The sequence below is a fragment of the Mustelus asterias genome, chromosome 3 (genome assembly GCF_964213995.1).
Source record: "Mustelus asterias chromosome 3, sMusAst1.hap1.1, whole genome shotgun sequence".
In the NCBI taxonomy this organism is placed as follows: domain Eukaryota; kingdom Metazoa; phylum Chordata; class Chondrichthyes; order Carcharhiniformes; family Triakidae; genus Mustelus; species Mustelus asterias.
This window is the reverse complement of record NC_135803.1, coordinates 136,827,522-136,848,793: the sequence shown is the minus strand read 5'-3', so window position 1 is coordinate 136,848,793 and position 21,272 is coordinate 136,827,522. Positions and strand designations below refer to the sequence as shown.

The 21,272-nt window shown below is 43.2% G+C and overlaps 1 protein-coding gene across 1 annotated transcript in view; it reads left to right on the top strand.

Annotated features, from left to right (window-relative positions):
* The window catches only part of atg7 (ATG7 autophagy related 7 homolog (S. cerevisiae)), a 160,197-nt gene that overhangs the window by 24,469 nt on the left and 114,456 nt on the right, over nucleotides 1-21,272 (top strand). The window contains exons 10-11 of the mRNA XM_078209731.1: nucleotides 299-443; nucleotides 1,674-1,832. Coding sequence (XP_078065857.1) covers nucleotides 299-443; nucleotides 1,674-1,832 — 304 coding nt within the window. The remainder of the gene's footprint in view (nucleotides 1-298; nucleotides 444-1,673; nucleotides 1,833-21,272) is intronic.

The following is a 21,272-nucleotide window of genomic DNA, read 5'->3' as shown; positions in this document are numbered from 1 at the left end:
ACTGTCTTGAGTTACATAATCCTGAAAATAAAAGGTTTATTTAAAATATCACATCAATGGACAAGGACAGCGAGGAGATTAATGAGTAATCTTTATCTCACTGCACATTAGGGATGTTATTGTGGGGGAGGGGGGGGAACAATTCTTTATGTGCATGTCAATATTTAAAACAAAAAAGTAGGACTTATGCTTTTTGATAAATATGCATGACTATTCATAAGAAGTAGGTTGCATTGCTTCAGTAAGATTTTTTTTCTGAATTCGGCAGATATATTATTGTTTTTCTCTTCTATTGAAGACTGGCTGAGTCATCAGTTGATCTCAATCTTAAATTAATGCGTTGGCGTCTGGTACCAACCCTTGGCCTGGAAAATGTTGTGACTACTCGGTGCTTGCTGCTTGGAGCTGGGACACTGGGCTGCAATGTAGCCCGGACCCTAATGGTAAGGGAGTTTTCTTATCCCGTTTGAATTTTTTTTTTTAAAGAGCACATGTTTCAGCACAAACTGCATTTGTTGCAATTACAAGTTGAAATTTGGGGCTAAAGAGACCAAGGGATATGAGCGGGGGGGAAGGCAGGATTAGGATATCGAATTATTATTATTATAATAATTATCGAGGAGCCTCCGATACCTCCGTTGGGGTGTGGGGCAGTTACCTTTTGTTCTGATTGGGGCTGATAAGTCCCCAGGGCCTGATGCTCTGCATCCCAGAGTAGGCCCTAGAAATAGTGGATGCAGTGGTAATCATTTTCCTTTTGAATGGATGCCCCGATCTCCCCGGGGTCAGTCTTGCTGGCTCTTTGAGGCTCCGCCTCGCCAGAGTGATAACATAGACCACACCCACTCATTATAGTTGGACTAAAAGGCTCAAAATCTGGAGAGAAAACTGGTCTGTGGAGCTGGGGAGCTTCACACCGGCTTTCTGTCTGAGCCTGAAGGAGACATTTTGATAAGATTCCCCCCAATGTCCTTACAATGTATGGGCAGAAAGTAAATACATTTCATCAAAATCCACAGTGAGAAGCATGTAACAATGGAGGAAACTATTTAGCCTAACCAGCTGATTTCTTTTTTCCTGATCCTTTTACTAACTGGTTGAGCAGAAATAGATGTGCTCCCTTTTGAATGCTTCAGTGGAATTAGTATTTAGCACATGGAATAACAACCTGTTCCAAATGTTCATTATTCTCAACACGTGGTCAGCACTGCTGCCTCACAGCACCAGGGACCCGGGTTCGATTCCCGGTTTGGGTCACTGTTTGTTTGGAGTCTGCACGTTCTCCCCGTGTCCGTGCGGGTTTCCTCCGGGTGCTCCGGTTTCCTCCCACAGTCTGAAAGGCGTGCTGGTTAGGCGCATTGGCCAGGCTAAATTCTCCCTCCGTGTACCCGAACAGGCACCGGAGTGTGGTGACTAGGGGGATTTTCACAGTAACTTCATTGCGTTCATTCATTCAGCTACTTGTGACGAATCAATAAACTTTATCACCCATTCCTAATTGCGCTTGAGAAGGTGATGTGAGCTGGCTTCTTGGCCCTCTTGGCAGTCGATGTGATGTTAGTACACTCAGTGCTATAGTACCAATAATCAAAAGCTCCAGGTGTGTAAAAAAAATAAATTCCAGGACTAGATTGAGTTGCTTCTGAAATAACTTGTCCTCATTCTTTTTTTAGGGTTGGGGAGTAAGGCAGATCACCTTTGTAGATAATGCAAAGGTGTCCTATTCTAACCCCGTGCGTCAGTCATTGTATGAGTTTGAAGATTGTCTGGACGGTGGGAAACCTAAAGCATTAGCCGCTGTGGAAAAACTCAAAAAAATCTTCCCGGGCGTGGTGAGCAGTAGTTTTACACTCTTTACACATTATTGTTATCTGTGCTGTATCAAGAGCAAGGCTAACTTTAGCTTTGAACTGTTTCAGTGCCAACTCATCACTGTACTGCCCTGTTAAATCATAGATGATGATGGAGATGTTTTTGGCAGTTTTAAAGAAAAAAAGTAAATGCTGTATAAAGTAAGATGGCACCGCAGTGAGATTTCAGCAATTAATGCTGTTTGTAAAGATGATTTTATGTAAGTGCTTTGACAAGTTTTGTTGGAGAAGTAAGTACCACATTGTCGTGTGACAGATCTATAATGTTATGTGAGGTCATGCTTGAAGTTGCTTATCCCTCTCTGGCTGCTTTGTAAATCCATCATATGCAGGTATTTTACATCTGTATTGGTCTCCAAGTAGTCTTCAATTGAAACATCTCTCTCTCCACATCAGGTAGTAAATTTGTTGATGCAATTGCTTTGCCAGTGAGATGGGAGTATTCGTGCCAGAGGTAGTATAGGGCGGGTACAATTTTGTCTTTTTAAAAAGCATTTTGACAGTTACATGGGTAAGATGGGTTAAGGGATATGGGCCAAACGTGGGCAATTGGGATTAGCTTAGTGGTTTTAAAAAAAAAAAGACAGCATGGACAAGTTGGGTCGAAGGGCCTGTTTCCTTGCTGTAAACCTCTATGACTCTATCCACATCCATCTCTGTGATTCACCAAACTAGCAATAGTTGGAAATAGCAGAATGCATTTTAATTTTTAAATCCTTGAGATTGCAGTTGTGATGAGGGGAGGCCGACTGTTCTATTGAGTGTTAAAGTGCCCTTACATACTTTTAGCCTACATGAAAAGATGACTTTTGTTCTGACATTGTTCCCAAAGCTGATGAGAAAACTATTTCCATAATGGAATCCACCCTTTATTTACTATACGTTTTGAGACGTGTTGGATCTTTGTTAGCGCAAGGATAAGCTTGGTATTGTTTTGTATCCTTTCTGTCTTCTCTGTACGTTTGTTCCCAGCACAGAAAGATATTGGATGGCAAATTCTCCTTTCTAATTTTCTTCTGGGGTTGAATGCATGTACTGTTTAGCTTGATGAGTTGAAGGTGTTGTGTTTTGAATTCCTCTGTCCTGTTTATAAGGCAGCCTATTATGCATAGGAACAGGTGTAGGCTATTCAGCTCCTCCAATCTCCATTTGCTAAATCGGATCATGGTTGGTATGTACTTCATCTTTACACTTTGTTTCTATTACCCTTATCTAACAAAAATCTCTTAATAAAAGCAAAATGCTGCGGATGCTGGAAATTTGAGATAAAAAGAGAAAGTGTTGGATGAACACAGTTTTGCCCATTTAACTAATACATCAATATCCCTTTGAAACATGTTGCTTCCATTTACTGTACTACTTTAACTTAATGGTGCGAAGGGATATGGGGAGAGCGCTGGAGTATGGTGTTGAGATAGAAGTTCAGCCATGATCATGCTGAATGGTAGAGCAGGCTCGAAGGGCCAAATGGGCTTCCTGAGTCCAAGCCATTTATAAATGTAATGAAAAGCTATTGCCCCAGTACAAATCCCTGGGGCTCCACTATTCATTGTCAATTCCCTATCCAAGTCAACATGGGGGCGGCATGGTGATTAGCACTGCTGCCTCACAGCGCCAGGGACCCGGGTTCGATTGCTGGCTTGGGTGACTGTGTGGAGTTTGCATGTTTTCCCCATGTCTGCGTGGGTTTCCTCCGGTGCTCCGGTTTCTTCCCACAGTCCAAAGATGTGCGGGTTAGGTTGATTGGCCATGCTAAATTGCCCCTCTGGGGGACTAGCTAGGGTATATATGTGGGGTTATGGGGATAGAGCCTGAGTGGGATTGTGGTCGGTGCAGACCCGATGGGCTAAATGGCCTCCTTCTGTACTGTAGGGATTCTATGTTGGCTGCAATTCAATGCATTCTTTCTTTTGTTAACAACCTCTTATTTGGAGCTTTGTTGAATGCCTGCTGAAAGTTCTTGCTGGAATTGTGCCTGCTTAAAGTCAAATATGACACCTCCAACAGTGCAGCACTCCCTCACTGCTGCACTGGAATGACAACCTAGATCTTTGTGTTCAAGTCTTTATTTGAACCAACAGATTCCAATATTCTTTCCGTGTCGGCATGGGTTTCCTCCGGGTGCTCCGGTTACCTCCCACAGTCCAAAGATGCTTGGGTTAGGTTGAATGACCTTGGTAAATTACTCCTTAATGTCAGGGGGATTGGCAGGGTAAATACGTGGGGTTACGGGGGTATCTAGGGCCTGCATAAGATTGTTGTCGTTGCAGGTTCGATGGGCCAAATGGCCACCTCCTGCACAGATGGGATTCTGTGAGAGTGCAACTAGCTGAGACGGGGCACTTTGTGGTCCATGTCAGGGGGTGAGACTCAATGTTGTAAATGAGGAGTGAACTCAAAAGACTGACCTGGTCACTTAATTAGAAACAGATCAGTGTTTTGACAAGCTTACCACTAACTACCTGACCTTAAATGTCCAGCACAGTCATTCTACTGGGCCAGGAGTGCATTAAAGCTGCTGGGAGAAAAAAATCACACCTGGAGATTCGGGCGTGATCTCACGAGCGTTTGGTTTTCCCAGCTCCGCGTATATTGCACCCCACCTTTCTATTTCCATTTCCAACAATGCAAACACAACTTGCTCTTTATTAAAAACACGGGCGTCACTGTGGCACAGTGGTTAGCACTGCTGCTTCACAGCGCCAGGAAATCATAGAAACTCGGGTTCAATTCCCAGCCTCGGGTCACTGTCTGCATGGAAGTTGCACGCTCTCCCCGTGTCTGCGTGGGTTTCCTCCGGGTGCTCCGGTTTCCTCCCACAGTCCAAAGATGTGCAGGTTAGGTGCATTGGCCATGCTAAATTGCCCCTTAGTATCAGGGGGGCTAGCTAGGGTAGAAGCATGGGGATAGGGCCTGGGGTGGTATTGTGGTCGGTGCAGACTCGATGGGCTGAATGGCCTCCTTTCCACTGTAGGGATTCTATTCTATCTCCAGGAACTTGTTTTAATGCAAGTGTAATTAGAGTATTTAAAATGGTATTAATTTCAGCTTTTGAGAATTTATTATTTTTCAGTGCATTCGAGGGGGAGAGGAGCAAAAAGGTTTCTTTTATCACGATTCACTGATCTTGCATATATTCGGCATGAGAGCCTTTTTTTACAATTGTGTTCACTCACGTTTGATTCATCTTCAAAGCCTTTTAGACTTGAACATTTTCATAGGGCTTTTCAAGACCTGCGAAGCCCCGTTTGTACGTTGTGTTCAATTGATGCTGAGATGTGCAGCGCTGAATGGATTGAAAAGCAGACAGACTGATTTGTTGCTTTTTCTGCTTGAAATTTAACCGAATAATTGTTGAATAAGTTGGTCATTGTTGCTTGCTGTCCTCAATTAAAACTGAGCCAACCAGTGTGAATGAATGGATAAATGAATGGGACATTGGAAATCCTCTCAAAAACCTGGCCTATGTATCTGCTTCTTCAGTTTAAAGTTTACTTATTAGCGTCACAAGTAGACTTACATTAACACTGCAATGAAGTTGCTGTGGAAATCCTGGGTGGCACAGTGGTTAGCACTGCTGCCTCACAATGCCGGGGACCCGGGTTCGATTCCCAGCTTGGGTCACTGTCTGTGCGGAGTCTGCACGTCCTCCCCATGTCAGCGTGGGTTTCCTCTGGGTGCTCCGGTTTCCTCCCACAGTTCGAACTACGTACTGGTTAGGTGCATTGGCCATGGTAAAATGCCCGTTAATGTCAGGGGGACGAGCAGGGCAAACACATGGGGTTACGGTGTGTAATTAAATTCCCAGCACTAGGGGAACCGGAAGATATGAAATTGGTTGTGTTTAGTGATGCTTCACATGCTAATCTACCAGATGGACATTCAAGCGGTGCCGGATTCATAATGTTGCTGGTAGGTAAGGAAGGCAAATGTTGCCCCTTGGCCTGGGAAGGAAAGAAAATAAAAAGGGTAGTCAAAAGCACATTGGCGGCTGAAACCCTAGCGTTAGTGGAGCCGTTGGTTATAGGGATATATTTGTCTGACACATTAACAGAATTATTTTTTATGGGCACATCGGGTAAGAAAGTACCAATTGAGTGTTATGTGGACAATGTTCACTCAACAAAGTGTGTAGCGGAGAAAAGATTAAGAATTGATTTGGCCAGCATTAAGCAAATGCTGGAAAACAAGGAAGTTTCCAAACTTAACTGGGTTGGTGCAAATCTACAGGAATCCGACTGTTTTACAAAAAGGGGTGCAGGTACTGGAAAGTTATTAAGAACACTGGAGGATGGTTGTCTTAAATTATTTTGAAAAAATTAAAAAAAACAAAGGGAATCTGTTAGAATGTAACCGGTGACAACTTTGTATTGGATGTAATGTGACCAATGGGAACAAGATGTAAGGATCAGCTGACCCAGTAAACCATGGAACCAATTACAGTGATGTAATAGTCAGCTGACCAACTGATTCACTATAAATAAGGAACTATGTACCATTGTGGCTAATGAAAATACAACAAAACTTACTCCAACTTATAAATCAAGGAAAGGGCTTAATAAAGACACATCATTACTCCAACCTTGGGGCCTCGCCATGGGCCAATCCAAACTCTCCATAATTCTACATAGTTCCTTATTTATAGTGAATCAGTTGGTCAGCTATTACATCATTCTGTAATTGGTTCCATGGTTTACTAGGTCAGCTGACCCTTGCATCTTGTTCCCATTAGTCACATTACATCCAATACAAAGTTGTCACCGGTTACATTCTAACATACGGGGATAGGGGCATGGTTGGGATTGTTGTCCGTACAGGCTCGATGGGCTTAAATTCTCCCTCCGTGTACCCGAATAGGCGCTGGAGTGTGGCGACTAGGGGATTTTCACAGTGACTTCATTGCAGTGTTAATGTAAGCCAACTTGTGACTAATAAATAAACTTCAGTCGCCACACGCCCAGTGGCTAACCACTGTGCCACCGTTCCGCCCTCAGTTTGATGATCCAACCTTCCTGTATTTCTCCTTCATAAAAATCCAGTTCTGTTTGGTGCATCACAAAGAAGTCCATCCCTTTGTGCTGGAAGCAGTACATTTTGCCGTCAGGCAGGCTCCTGTGTTTGATTTTAGAATGGCCTATTTCCTCCCAAAGTATACTTTCTGCAATCTGAGAAATACAGCTGGATTGTCCCTTCCTGACTATTTGTTAAATGGTACTGTGGAAACTCTGCACTCAGAGAATTTTATTGTGTACTAGACCAGCGCTGTAGAAGCATGCATTAGACTGTGGGAAATCTGTGGTTTATTCATCATGGAAGTATAATAGTTGTGCCATCTTTGAAATAGCTAAGCAATTAATCCCATTCTCCTGTTCTTTCCTCGTTTTCTGAAAAGTTGTCCTTTTCAAGGATACAGCGAACTTTATTTTAAAGGTTATATAGGATTACATGAAATGTCCTGCATGGAAACAGACCATTCAGCCCAGCCGTTCGATAACCTCACTTCAGTTTTTCAGTATGCCTTTCTCTTTGTTTTTCTGCCGCTGTGTGTCATTGGTGGAGAGCGTTAATGTTGGTGTAGGGGGTACCAATTAAGCAGGTTGTTTTGCCCTGGATGAAGTCCAGCTTCTTGAGTGTTGTGGTGTGTTTGACCGCAGGTTACCAGTTAATTAATGTTGACTTTGTTTTTATTTAAAGAGTACACGATAGGTAGTATTGACTGTTTGCTTTGTTGACTCTTGTATATCAAACTTTCTTCTACTTCTTGTAAACTTAGTAGTCTTGTGGCTTTATTCTCTTAGTAAATACCTGGGATTTCAAATTTTGTCTACTTTAAATAAAATATTACTGGTCCCTAACCGGGTTGTAACAAGTGTTGTCAGTACAATTTCCCTGTGCTGTCTGCAGGCACCAGTGCCAGGTTGATGATGCATCAATTTAGTTGTTCATGATTTTACCTTTTATGTCATCAATGAAAAATATCTGATTATTCATCGCTCCACTATTGCAGTACTTGGTTTCAGCCAACAGAGGGTGTTGGCATATTGCGACAAACCCTCTTTACAGCCAGTGATCAAAATATGTGGTGCTTGAAGCATTAATTGAGCACGCGTTGTCCACAAGTTTTTTAAAATTCTTTTTTTAAATTCATTCATGGGACATGGGCATCGCTGGCTGGCCAGCGTTTATTGCCCATCCCTAGTTGCCCTTGAACTCAGTGGCTTGCTGGGCCATTTCAGAGGGCAGTTGGTGCCAGTGATGCCCACACCTCATGACAGTATAAATTATTTAGAATCATAGAAACCCTACAGTGCAGAAGGAGGCCATTCGGCCCATCGAGTCTGCACCGACCACAATCCCACCCAGGCCCTACCCTCTTGCCACTTACCCTAACTAGTCCCCCTGACACTAAGGGACAATTTAGCATGGCCAATCCACCTAACCTGCACATCTTTGGACTGTGGGAGCAAACCGGAGCACCCGGAGGAAACTCACACACACACACGGGGAGAATGTGCAAACTCCGCAACAGACAGTGACCCAAGCTGGGAATCGGACACAGGTCCCTGGCGCTGTGAGGCAGCAGTGCTAACCACTGTGTCACCGTGCTGCCCCAGTTTAGTTAAAGAAAACTTTATTCAGACGCCATCTCCAGTACTGTGCTCAGTTTTGGTCACTGAACTGCAGGAAATATATACAGGCCGTGGAAAGGGGTATGATGCAGATTCGCAAGAAGAACAAAATTATGATAACATGCCCATCAAGACTGTTAAACCAATAAAGGGATTTGATGCGGTAGATACAGAAATGATCTCCTTTGACAGGATGATGGATAACAGAGGACCATGATCTTAAAACTGAAGCTGGATCTTGTTCAGGAGTGAAGCGGGAAACTTCACATAAAGGGCGGTGTAAATCTGGGACACTTCCACGGATATTGGGCTAATTGTAATTTTTAAGCAGATGGATTTTTGTTAGGTGAAGGTATCAAGGGATAGGGATCATAAAGGCAGAGAAATGCTTTCCATTGAATCCCTTGAGTTCAGAAGAGGCTGTTCGGCCCATTGACTCTGCATTGACTCTCCAAAAGAGCATCTTACCTCGGTCCGCCCCGTGCATTTATCATCGCTAATCCACCTAAACTACACATCTTTGGATACCAAGGGGCAATTTATCTTGGCTGATTCACCTAACCTACACATCTTTAGACTGTGGGAGGAAACCGGAGGACTATGTGCAAACTCCGCATAGACGGCAACCCATGGCTGTAAATGAACCTAAATCCCTGGCATTAAGGTTCACTGGGCTAAATTGCCTATTCTTCCTTTTTCCCATGTTACAGCGGAAACTGCACGACACCCATGAGTGAGGCAGTGGCAAAATGGTGTTGTCACTGGACTAATAATCCAGAGACCCGGGTTCGAATCACGCTGTGGCAGATGGTGAAATTTGAATTCAATAAAAACCTGGAATTAAAAGCCTAATAATCATGAAACTATTGTCGATTGATTGGAAAAAAAAACATGTGGTTTACTTTAGGGAAGGAAATCTGCTATCGTGGCCTGGCCTGGCCTGGCCTGCATGTGATTCCAGACACTCATCAAAGTGGGTGATTCTCAAATGTCCTCTGAAATGGAGGGCAGTCAGGGGCTGGCAATAAATGCTGGCCAGCCAGCGACGCCCACATCAGTGAATGAATAAAAACACTCGGGGAGGGGGAGGGAGGAATTTTCCCATTCCGCCCACCATGGAGGGGGGAGGCAGGAGGGACCATGCAAAGGTCCATTGACCTTGGGTGGGATTTTCCGGTTTTGGGGCGAGCGTGGCTGGAAAATCCCACCCAAAATGTCGGCCTCATAGTTGTTTATACTGGTGCCTGATGGGCAACATTGTTTGAGGACCAGCACAAAAAGCGCTTAAATATTTTATAATGGCTTAAAATATGTTTTTGGGATTTGGGGCGGGAAATTTTCAAATGTCATTTTGCATTTAAACACAGCGCTGATTGTATATATGACCCAGGAGAGAGGTTTATGTTGGATAGCTTTAAGAAGCTTCCAGCATAAAATATCCACCATATTAGATTTATTTTGGATTAAAATCTTTATCAAAGTAGAGCAATAGCCAATTTGACAATCTTATTTCCCTAACTTTTCTGGTGCAGATTGGTTGATTCATTAGAATTTGTGTACGCTATCCAGTTGGTTTGATTAAAACAAATCCAGAAAATGGTCAAATTGTTTTGGGGGAGGATTCAGTTGTGATGCTGGAGTTGTTTTGCATTTGCTGCAGTGGTTCCTGCTTTATCGTATTTTACCGCTTCAGATTATTTTGGTAAGTGACACAAAGTCTGAATTCTGTGCAACTTTAGAATATTCAAAGGCACCCTCAGTTATAACATTACCTTCGTCGCAAGCTCCAATAATTTCTTGTTTAGTGTTCTTTCCAGTTGTATCACTGTGTTAGATGGACCTATCAACTGCTTCCCTCAGCATTTTCAGACTCTTCCTAATCTTCTCCCCACGCTGATTCTACTTCCTGGTCTTCTGAGCCAAGATCCTTTCTCACCGATGTCCTTTCGTCACCCTTGACTATTAGGGCTACCCCTACTCCTTTTCCATTCTGCCTGTCGGTTGTAAAGAAGATGGCTCACTACCTTTTCAAGGGCAATTCAGGATGGTCAATAAATTCTGGCCTTCTCAGCATTGTCTACATTACACAAATTAATCAAGAAAATGGGCAAGAATTATAGAATCCCTACAGTGCAGAAGATGACCATTCGGTCCATCGAGACTGCACCAACAACAATCCCACCCAGGTCCTATCCCCGTAACCCCACGTATTTGTCCTGCTAGTCCCCCTGACACTAAGGGGCAATTTAGCATGGCCAATCCACCTAACCTACACATCTTTGGAGTCTCACACTTTCCCCATTGCGTTCCGATGAAATTCCAATGATGATATCGAGAAGGGGTCATTTCTTCCACAAGGGAAGGGGTAATGAGGGTGAAGGAAAGAACCTCGTACCGTACCTCAGTCGTTGGCTGCAGAATCTAATCGCTCACAGTGCAAATTGCATTTAACGGTCTCCCTTCAGAGTGGCAAGCGCAGAATTTAAAGAAGGAGGAAAAGCAAATCTGAGAAACAAGTGTTCCATGTGGCTGGAGATATTTTATATTTTAAATCCATCGGCAGTGGATTATGTTTATATTACAGCCTTGTTAATGGCGTCATTGGCAGTCAGCCACAGCTGATGTAGGCTGCCAGCTGGAACCATCGGTTGTGGATTGTTCTTGCTTAATCTTTCTCATTAACTCCTCTTGTTCCATAGAAGATTCTAATCACTGAGTTAAAATGGAAACTCTTAGTCACAGGGATAAGAAGAGTTAACTTAGAAAGCATCCATGAATGAAAAGAGCTTCAAGTTTCTAGGTGTTCAGGTCACCAACAACCTGTCCTGGTCCCTCCACGCGTTCGCTATAGTTAAGAAAGCCCAACAATGTCTCTGTTTTCTCAGGAGGCTAAGGAAATTCCGCATGTTTAAAGTTTGTTTATTTATTAGTGTCACAAGTAGGCTTACATTCACATTGCAATGAAATTACAGTGAAAATTCCCTAGTCGCCACACTCCGGCACCTGTTCGGGTACGCTGAGGGAGAATTTAGCATGGCCAATGCACCTAACCAGCATGTCTTTTGGACCGTGGGAGGAAACCAGAGCATCCGGAGGAAACCCACGCAGACATGAGAACGTGCAGACTCCACACACACAGTCACCCAAGGCCGGAATTTAACCCGGGTCCCTGGTGCTGAGGCAGCAGTGCTAGCCACTGTGCCACCGTGCCGCCCATGTCCTCTACGACTCTCAGCTTTCCGAATGTATCACAGCTTGGTGTGGCTCCTGCTCTGACCAAGACCGCAAGAAACTACAAAGAGTTCTGAACAGAGCCCAGTCCATCACGCGAAACAATCTCCCATCCATTGATTTTATCTACACTTCCCACTGCCTCGGAAAAGCAGCCAGCATAATCAAGGACCCCACGCACCCTGGACACACTCTCTTCCACCTTCTTCCGTCATGAAAAAGATGCAAAATTCTGAGATCATGTACCAGCCGACTTGAGAACAGCTTCTTCCCTGCTGCCATCAGACTTTTGAATGGACCTATTATATATTAAGCTGACCTTTCTCTGCAACCTATCTGTAACTGCAACACTATATTCTGCACCCTCTCCTTTCCTTCTCCCCTGTGTACTTTATGAATGGTATGTTTTTGTCTAATTGAACCCAAGAAGCAATACTTTTCACTGTAACCCAATGCATGTGATAATGAATCCAATCAAGAAAAGTACGTATTTTTCTGTCTAGCCGTATAAAGCTGTTAAAAGCCCCAGTCTTTGCAGAGGTCCCTTTTAAATTGTAAGTACACAGCACATGTCACCTGCATAGAGTAGAAGTGGGTTCAAGGAGAAAGACCAAACAACCAATTCTTGTACCAACCAGTTAAGATCCACATTTTAAAGTAATGATTGACCCAGGAATTATTTCTATTGTTTGTTGAACCTTTTTTATTGTGTGCATGGTACCAGTTGTGCTTTACGTAATTCCTTTTCATCTCCACCCCCATAATCATGTTACTTCCTCATCAACTAAAAGGAAAATCCATTGTTCATTTTTGCATAAAAGACCTTGTGGATTGTCACAAATGGGGGCGGCTCGGTGGCACAGTGATTAGCACTGCTGCTGCTTCACGGCTCCAGGGGCCCGGGTTCGGTTCTGGCCTTGGGTGGCTGTCTGCGTGGAGTTTGCACATTCTCCCCATGTATGTGTGGGTTTCGTCTGGGTGCTCCGATTTCCTCCCATAGTCCAAAACGTGTGGGATAGGTCGATTGGCTATGCTAAATTGTCCCTTGGTGTCCCGAGATGTGTAGGTTAGATGGATTAGCCATGATAAATGTGTGGGGTTATAGAGTGGGGGAAAGAGTCGGTGCAGACTTGATGGACCAAATAGCCTCTTCTGCATTGTAGTGATTTTATGAAATGATACATTTACATCAAGGAGCAATGCTGTAAAAATCCCAGTCTGTTGGCATTATGAGATGGCCCTACTCCATTGAATTCAGTAGGTCATGCTATAATGATCTTGATCTTATTTTCCTTGGAGGCTGCAGCTTAAAGAACATCTGTTTTTCTTGTTTTGTCCAGTGCTGATGCTGAAATATCTCAGCCTCTTGCAGCAAACACAACTGATATAGGCCATGTCTGCTGAATATTAGTGAGCAAGGCCACTGGAGATTCCCATGTTTATCGTTAAACCTTAGATGCAGTTATTAAAGCTCCGTGAGACTTGTCACGTTTGAGGATTTTCTACGTTGGGGAGAGGGGTTACAGCGTGGCTACTTTTCAAACTTGTCCAGAAAGTTTATTTTGGAATTAATTTCCTTGGATTACAGGAACCATAAATGCGCACACAGATTTTCTTTCAAAGTCTTTTGGTGAATACTTGTGCAAATTGTGAGGGATGCTGACACGGGGGTAGGGGCAAATTTACATTTTTTACACTCAGATTTAGTACCAAGGGCTCCAGCTTGAGTACAGATTGGCCAGATTTAGGGTAAAATGTCCACTGTTCAATCATAATATGCTTTGATCCCAACTTCAGAAGAGTGTCTTGGCTATATCAGTGTGATTTCCTCATCCTGTTTTCAGACCGGAATCTTGGGTTCATGTCGCACTATCTGTAACCCCCACAATTTGCCTGGGCTTGCAAAATCTCACCAACTGTCCTGGCTTGAGACAATTCACACCTCTTTAACCTGTGCTTAGCCCTCTCTCCACTCGCGTTTTCTGTACCTGTAAAGACTTGATTACCTGTTAAAACTCGCATTCCAACCATTACCTTGCAATTGAGTGTGTGTCTATATACGCCCTGTATGTGAACCCAATTCTCCACTCACCTGGTGGAGCAACGCTCCGAAAGCTTGCGCTACCAAATAAACCTGTTGGACTTTAACCTGGTGTTGTGAGACTTCTTACTGTGCTTACCCCAGTCCAACGCCGGCATCTCCACGTGCTATTTTCATACCAGTTCTATGGGCATCATTGAGAGTTTTCAAATGTAGCTCCAAATTCGGTATAGTCTATAATGTGAACCTAGGGTCAAAAGTAACAATTGAATAATGTAGATTTTCAATTAATACATTATCATAGGTGGAAGGGAAGGGGAAAGTAAATGGAGCTGAAGCCAGAGATCAGCCGTGATCTCATTGAATGGCAGAGCGGGCTCGACGAGCCATATGATCTACTCCTCCTCTTTCTTGTGCTCTTGTGTACGTAACCTTGAATGTTGGGGAATTTTCGTTAGAATGTAACCGGTGATAACATTGCATCTGTTGTAATGTGTCCATTGGTAACAAGCTACAAGGGTCAGCTGACCCAGTAAACTATGTAGCCAATGACAGTGATGTGATGGTCAGCTGACTCAGTATAAATAAGAACCTGTTGGGAATTGTAAGGTTACTTGGAAAGGCCCAGCGTGAGGTCTTGAGTTTGGAGTAATAAAGTTTCTTTATTGAACCTTTTCTTTGATTTATAAGTTGGAGTAAGTTTTGATTTTTTTTTTATTGCCTACACTGGACGAGTTCCTTCTGGATCAACAATTTTCACTAACTTCTTTGCAGTGCTAATGTAAGCGTTCTTGTGACACTAATAAATTAATTAAACTGTGCCTCATTAATGCATTGGAATACACACGACAATATTGAACCTTTCATTGACAAGCTATTAAATGAAGTTTATATTTCTAACCATATCTATTTCTGCGTGGTTACATTCCATCACGACTATTTCTACAATCATTTCTACTGAACTTTAAATGTCTGGTTTGGGGGAGGGGGGCTGGGGGAGGTTTCTTTTTGCCTGTCGTAAAGACGGATAAAGTTAGACCTTCCTCCCTTCTAAGACATGTAATTGTGTTTAGGCAATTAGTGGTTGTGCAGATAAAATAGGAAGTCTATCACAGATTGTGGCACAGTGGTTAGCACTGCTGCCTCACAGCGCCAGGGACCCCGGTTCAATTCCCAGCTTGGATCGCTGTGCAGACTCTGCACGTCCTCCCCGTGTCAGCATGGGTTTCCTCCGAATGCTCCGGTTTCCTCCCACAATCCGAAAGACGTGCTGGTTAGGGTGCATTGGCCATGCTAAATTCTCCCTCCAGTGTGACCCGGACAGGCGCCGGAGTGTGACGACCAGGGGAATTTCACAGTAACTTCATTGCAGTGTTAATGTAAGCCTACTTGTGACAAAATAAATAAAATTGTGAGATTATATTGTCAGTCAGATTTTCACAGACTACTTTATTGCTCACTAAGTTGATAACTAATAGGGTAACACAGTCATTGGAAAGTGGCACAGTATGATGAACAACTTTGAGGCCTGGGGGAAAGATCTTGTGTTGTTTTGGTTGATTGTTGTGTGGCATGAGAAGGGCAAGGGCTTTAAAGGAAATAGACAAAACCTTGCCGTTTTAAAAGCATTGAGTTTAGCAAGGCTGGGAGACACTTTAGCATTTGATCATTCAATAACTAGTACGTAATGTTTTTATTGTGCCACTTTTAACATTTGTGATATTTGAAAGTGAGCAGAGTTAATTTTATTTAAGTAAATAAAACTGGTTGACACAGTGAGATATAATAGATTTTAATCTTGGAAATAAATGCAAGCCAGCTGGCTGGACTGCATTCATTTTTAGTGGCAGCGCTTCATAATTATTTATGCATACGCTGAAAAATGATTGACTTTGGTAAACTGCGCTTGATTTTCAATGCAATGGGTGCAGTTTACTTGTTGCAATCCTCTTTATCCTTGCTTGGATTCTGTACCCTTTTTGTTTTCAAAGACTTTGAAAACAGTTTCTACAAAAAAATATTGGTCACAATGAATCCTTGCTGAATGTACTGCCAAATTCTGTTTAACTTCAGTCTCACAACTATAAATTCAGCCAAGGAACAGCAGTAGATTTTCCTTGTGGCCACATATAATAATATTTAGTTTTGTATTCTATAAGATCCTTTAGTGTCACATTGTCCAAGACTGCTGATTTTACTTTTTCCTCCATTTTAACCAACCGATCATGAACTGGAGCAATGTGGATGTTCCGTTATGTTGTTATTTTAGTTAGTCTGTGGTGCGACCTGTATACATAAAAATCAGGTTGATAAATAATATTACTTATTTTCTTTGATAATATTTCTTGAGAAATCTCAAAGTTTTTGAGAAACTGTGGCAGAAAGTTTTGATTTGATTTATTATTGTCACGTATTGGTACACAGTGAAAAGCATTGTTTCTTGTGCACTATACGGACAAAGCATACCGTTCATAGAGAAGGAAAGGAGAGAGTGCAGAATGTAGTGTTACAGTCATAGCTAGGGTGTAGAGAAAGATCGACTTAATGCGAGGTAGGTCCATTCAAAAGTCTGATGGCGGCAGGGAAGAAGCTGTTCTTGGGTCGGTTGGTACGTGACCTCAGACTTTTGTATCTTTTTCCCGATGGAAGAAGGTGGAAGAGAGAATGTCCGGGGTGCATGGGGTCCTTGATTATGCTGGCTGCTTTTCCGAGGCAGCAGGAAGTGTAGACGGAGTCAACGATTGGGAGGCTGGATTGAGTGATGGACTGGGCTTTTCACGACTTTTTGTAGTTCCTTGCGGTCATGGACAGAGCAGGAGCCATACCAAGCTGTGTTACAACCAGAAAGAATGCTTTCTATGGTGCACCTGTAAAAGTTGGTGAGAGTCGTAGTGGACTCATCAAATTTAACTGAATTACCAAAGTTAACTGAGAAAAACTCATTTACATTTCCACGCAGATTCCATTGCCACAGTAAAAGTATTAAGAATTTTTGATGATTATTTGGGTGCTCACATGGATCTCTCAAAATATAATTTATATCGCATAGTAAACATATCTCAACGCACCAATCTTAGTTGCAATCTTTAAATACTGGCTCTTGGCCTTTTCTCTTGGGCCTGAGGTTCTAGTCTATTTCCAGAGCTTGCACTGTTTTCCTGGACTCTTCGACTGATGTTTCCCAGACACAGAGTATGCTGGAACTGTTTCCAGCCTGTTCCTTTTCAATCTGTGACAATTAACAGACTGCCATTTGACGCCTGGCAAAATTTTACAATCTTATTTCGCCGGTGGAAAATCAGGCGTTTGCACAGCTTAGTTTTCATTCTGGAAATTTCCGCTGCCAAAAAAGAATTGAACCCGCACAAACTACTGGAGTGTTCCTGCTTGCAGAATAACCCAAATGTGGAGGTGTCGTGGACGGGGGAACAGAGAGGTTGGGGAAGTAGGACACAAAATCACAATATAGGCAGACCCCTCTCGCTCTCCTGGGTCCTGGTAGATTCCAGTCACCCTGCCCAATCCTGATCAGAGCTCTCAATTTAAACCAATTTTCAACATCGTTCCACTGACGCTACTAGATTCAACATTCCCCCCCCCCTCCCCCCTCCGTTACATAATTCGTGATCCTAGTGTCCAGTTATCAGTTCTTGCAAGTGTAAGAACCCAGCTTTATAATCCATCCTATCCCTACAGTGCAGAGGGAAGCCATTTGGCCCATCGAGTCTGCACCTACTCTCCGCCAGCGTAACCCAACCAGGCCCTATCCCTGTAACCCTATGTATTTACCCCACTAATCCCCCTAACCCCGGAACATTAAGGGGCCATTTAGCATGGCTAATCTACCTAACCTGCACATCTTTGGACTGTGGGAGGAAACTGGAACGCCCAGAGGAAACCCACGCAGACACGGGGAGAATGTGCAAACTCCACACAGACAGTCACCCAAGACCGGAATTGAACCTGGGTCCCTGGAGCTTTGAGGCAGCAGTGCTAACCACTGTGCCACCGTGCCCTCCCCCCACTAAACCCCAGTCAAGCTCTTCTTGAATGGAGCTGGCCCCTTCCCCCATCATCACCAACTCTAGTGCTTTAAAAGCAGCCAATCCCTTCCCCCTCTCCAACTACCTCAAGAGCTGTCAGTCCCTAGTTCACCAGTTTTTCTCTTGCCTTTCCTTGCCCTCACTCGATTCCGGTACCCACCTCCAACCGTTGAGGGTGGCTGCTGTTCTGCTGAACGTCTTATTCTTTAACAGAGTTGAGAGTCAGAAATAAAATACATCAATGAAAGAACGTGTGTTAAATACCATACAGAGATCCCAGGGAGATCTACAGTAGAGCAGAATAAGAGAAGGAAATTGTTGCAAAAAGAGTGCGAGAGAGAGAGAATGAGAAAATTAATTGGACGCATATGGAAAGTTGCTTGCACCAGATTGAAAATTGACAACCTTAGAGGAAAAGAATGTGATAGGGTGGGAAAGAAGCAGAGACAAGAATTAAAACAATATTTGCATGGTTTAACTCTCCTGCTTATATAAGACCCTTATTATTATTATTATTATTATTATGCATTCTTGGATATGGTAATCCCTGACTATCTCTACCTGCATTGCTGATCCTCAGTTGCCATTGGGTGGCCCGCAACACTGTGGGATGTTGCTAATAATTTAAATTGTTTCCCTAAATACTTGGGAAAACATTCCCTCAGCCACTCTGATTTAAAATCTTATTCTCATGGACTTTGTGAGCTCACCTATTATTGTTTATGTAATGAAAGCAAAAAGTACTGGATAAACTTCGCAGGTCTGGCAGCATCTGTGGAGAGAAAAACAGACGTTTCGAGCCCTTTTAGGTTTTCAGAGCTAAAGAGAGGGAGGAATGTGATGGATTTTATACCAGAAGAGGGAGGTGGAGCAAAAGGGATGATCAGGATAGGTGTGAACTAGGAGAGAGAGCACAAAGATGTGTAGGGCATAAGACAAAGAAAGTGTTAATGGCAGTGTTAAGGACTATATAAGGTGCTGATAGTGGAATTAAGGTAAGATAACTTTGTTAACAGGAGATCAAAGTCAAAGCAAAACTTATGAACAAGTGACAGATGGCCCTGTGGGTAAGGGAAGGATTACACTAGACACAAAACGTATAAAAATGGGTCAAGATGGAGGAGAAAGTTGTTGGGCTCAATGTTGAGTCCAAAAGGCTCTAAAGTGCCTAATTTGAAGATGAGGTTTTATTCCTCCTATCGATGTAACTTCCACCAGGCACTCAAAAGAGAACAAGGGACCAACTAATTGAGTGAGTGCTTATTACTGTCTGCAATTCTCAGCAGCAAACATGTCATGGGCAGGGTATTGCTGCAAGAATGTTAACCATACATAGAATCATAGAATTTCACAGCACGGAAGGAGGCCGTTTGGCCCATCAGGTCTGCACCGGCTCCGGAAAGAGCTACCCAGCTAGTCCTATTCTCCAGCCCTATCTCCATAGCCTTCTAAATTCAGCACTTTCAAATATGTATCCAGCTTTCTTTTGAAACTCCCAATGGAATCCGCGTCCACCACAAGCAACGCATTCCGAATCCCAACAAATCTGTGTAAAGAAATTACTCTTCACCTCACTCCTAGCTCTCTTGCTGACCATCTTGAAATTTGTAACCACGAGTCACTGACATACCAGCTAGTGGAAATAGAATATTCTTCTTTACCCTGTCAACATTGTTCATAATTTTACACTACTCAATAAGGTCACCTCTTAATAACGTGCTGTTAATAATCCGCAAATTGGCTAGTAAACATGGAGGATTAAGAGATTCGCCATGAGTTGCACATGTCCAGAATTTACTGGTTAGTTTATGTCACTCCACTATTTTCTTCATGCTTAAGGTGCCCCTCTATCCGTTACTTTTAAGAATTTGTGGAATTTGCCCATAAATTGGCTGTTAGCCTTACCTCAAAGTTTGGGCTGGAATTTAATAGCATAAGTGCCATATTAATGATGTGATGGCTGTTAATGTAATGCCAGGCAACTTCTCTAACCCCAAAAGGGAACTATTTAAATTCTTCAATCTCATTCCAGCCTTGCCAAAATGGTTGTTGAAAAGTTTAAAAATATGGTTTTTCAAAAATGGACTTTCCTTTGTGCCGCCTTTTTTCTTTCTTTGCCAGTCTTGCCTTTCTTCCTATATCCTTATTTTTCTTTCAATCCCTAAGTTGACTTTAACTCACCCGCCCGCCGTCTGTGACCCATCCAACTGACGTAACTACCCCCCCCGCCCCGGCTGCTCTGACCTGATGGCCCTCCCCCACCCCTGGCCGCTCTGCCCCACCCCACCAGCGTAGCTTGCCCTCCCACCATAGCTCACCCTAGTGTCTAGTTTAGGAAGTTTTAGTGGGACATGAGTATTTGCAGGCAGCAAGTTCATAATCCAGACACGGGTGTCAGTTCAAAGACTGGCAATGAGCAAGCCACCAAAGTATTTGCTTCCATTGAAGCAAAAGCTTAATTCCAAAGTCTCTTTCTGACACCGGTTCTTTCACCAATGATGAGAGTGGTTAGCACTGCTGTCTCACAGCGCCAGGGACCCGGGTTCGATTCCCGGCTTGGGTCACTGTCTGTGCGGAGTCTGCACGGGTTTCCTTCGGGTGCTCAGGTTTCCCCCCACAGTCTAAAAGACATGCTGGTTAGGTGCATTGGCCATGCCAAATTCTCCCTCAATGTACCTGAACAGGCGCCACAGTGTGGCAACTAGGGGATTTTCACAGTAACTTTGTTGCAGTGTTGTGAGCCTACTTGTGACACTAATAAATAAACTTTAAAGGGCACTATACATAAGGTAGGAATGAGATTGGTCACTGTTAACACCAATTACAAAAATGGCTGTTTCCCAACAGTAAAAACAAATCAAACATTTCTTTTTTGAGGACAGCCAGTTTAGGATTTGTTTAAGCAATTTCTCACCCAGCTGAATAGCACTCTGTGCAGATGACCCCTTGAAGGTTGATTTCTTGTACGAGGTATTAGAGCACTGCTGGTTCCAGTGGAACTGTACCAGTGTGAGTCAGTGTCTTTAATGCACTCGGTTTAGGGCATTTTAAACAAAAAAAAAGAAAATGCTACACCGACCAAACAAAAGAGTTGGTTATTCCTGTATTCTGAAATTGGATTGTTGCTAATGATCAGGATGTTTAAGATTGCAAAAGCAATCCTTATTTCATTTCATCATCTCAAGCCTGGAGCTAACAAATGAAGAGGAATAATGACTTGCGCTGATAGTTGTGTAGCTGGAGTCTGCACTGGGAATAAGCAGCAAGGGAGTGTATTTCACAGCCTGGAATTATTAATGATGGATGAATACCAAAATACTAGTTTCCCTTCCTTTCTTACTTAAAACGTTGCTTTTAGCCTGCCCCCTTCATTACTTTGTCAGTTTGAAAAATCTATTGCTTCTGGCATTAAAGAAAAGTGGACTGAGTCCTTTGAACACTGTCCTCGAGTGTTACA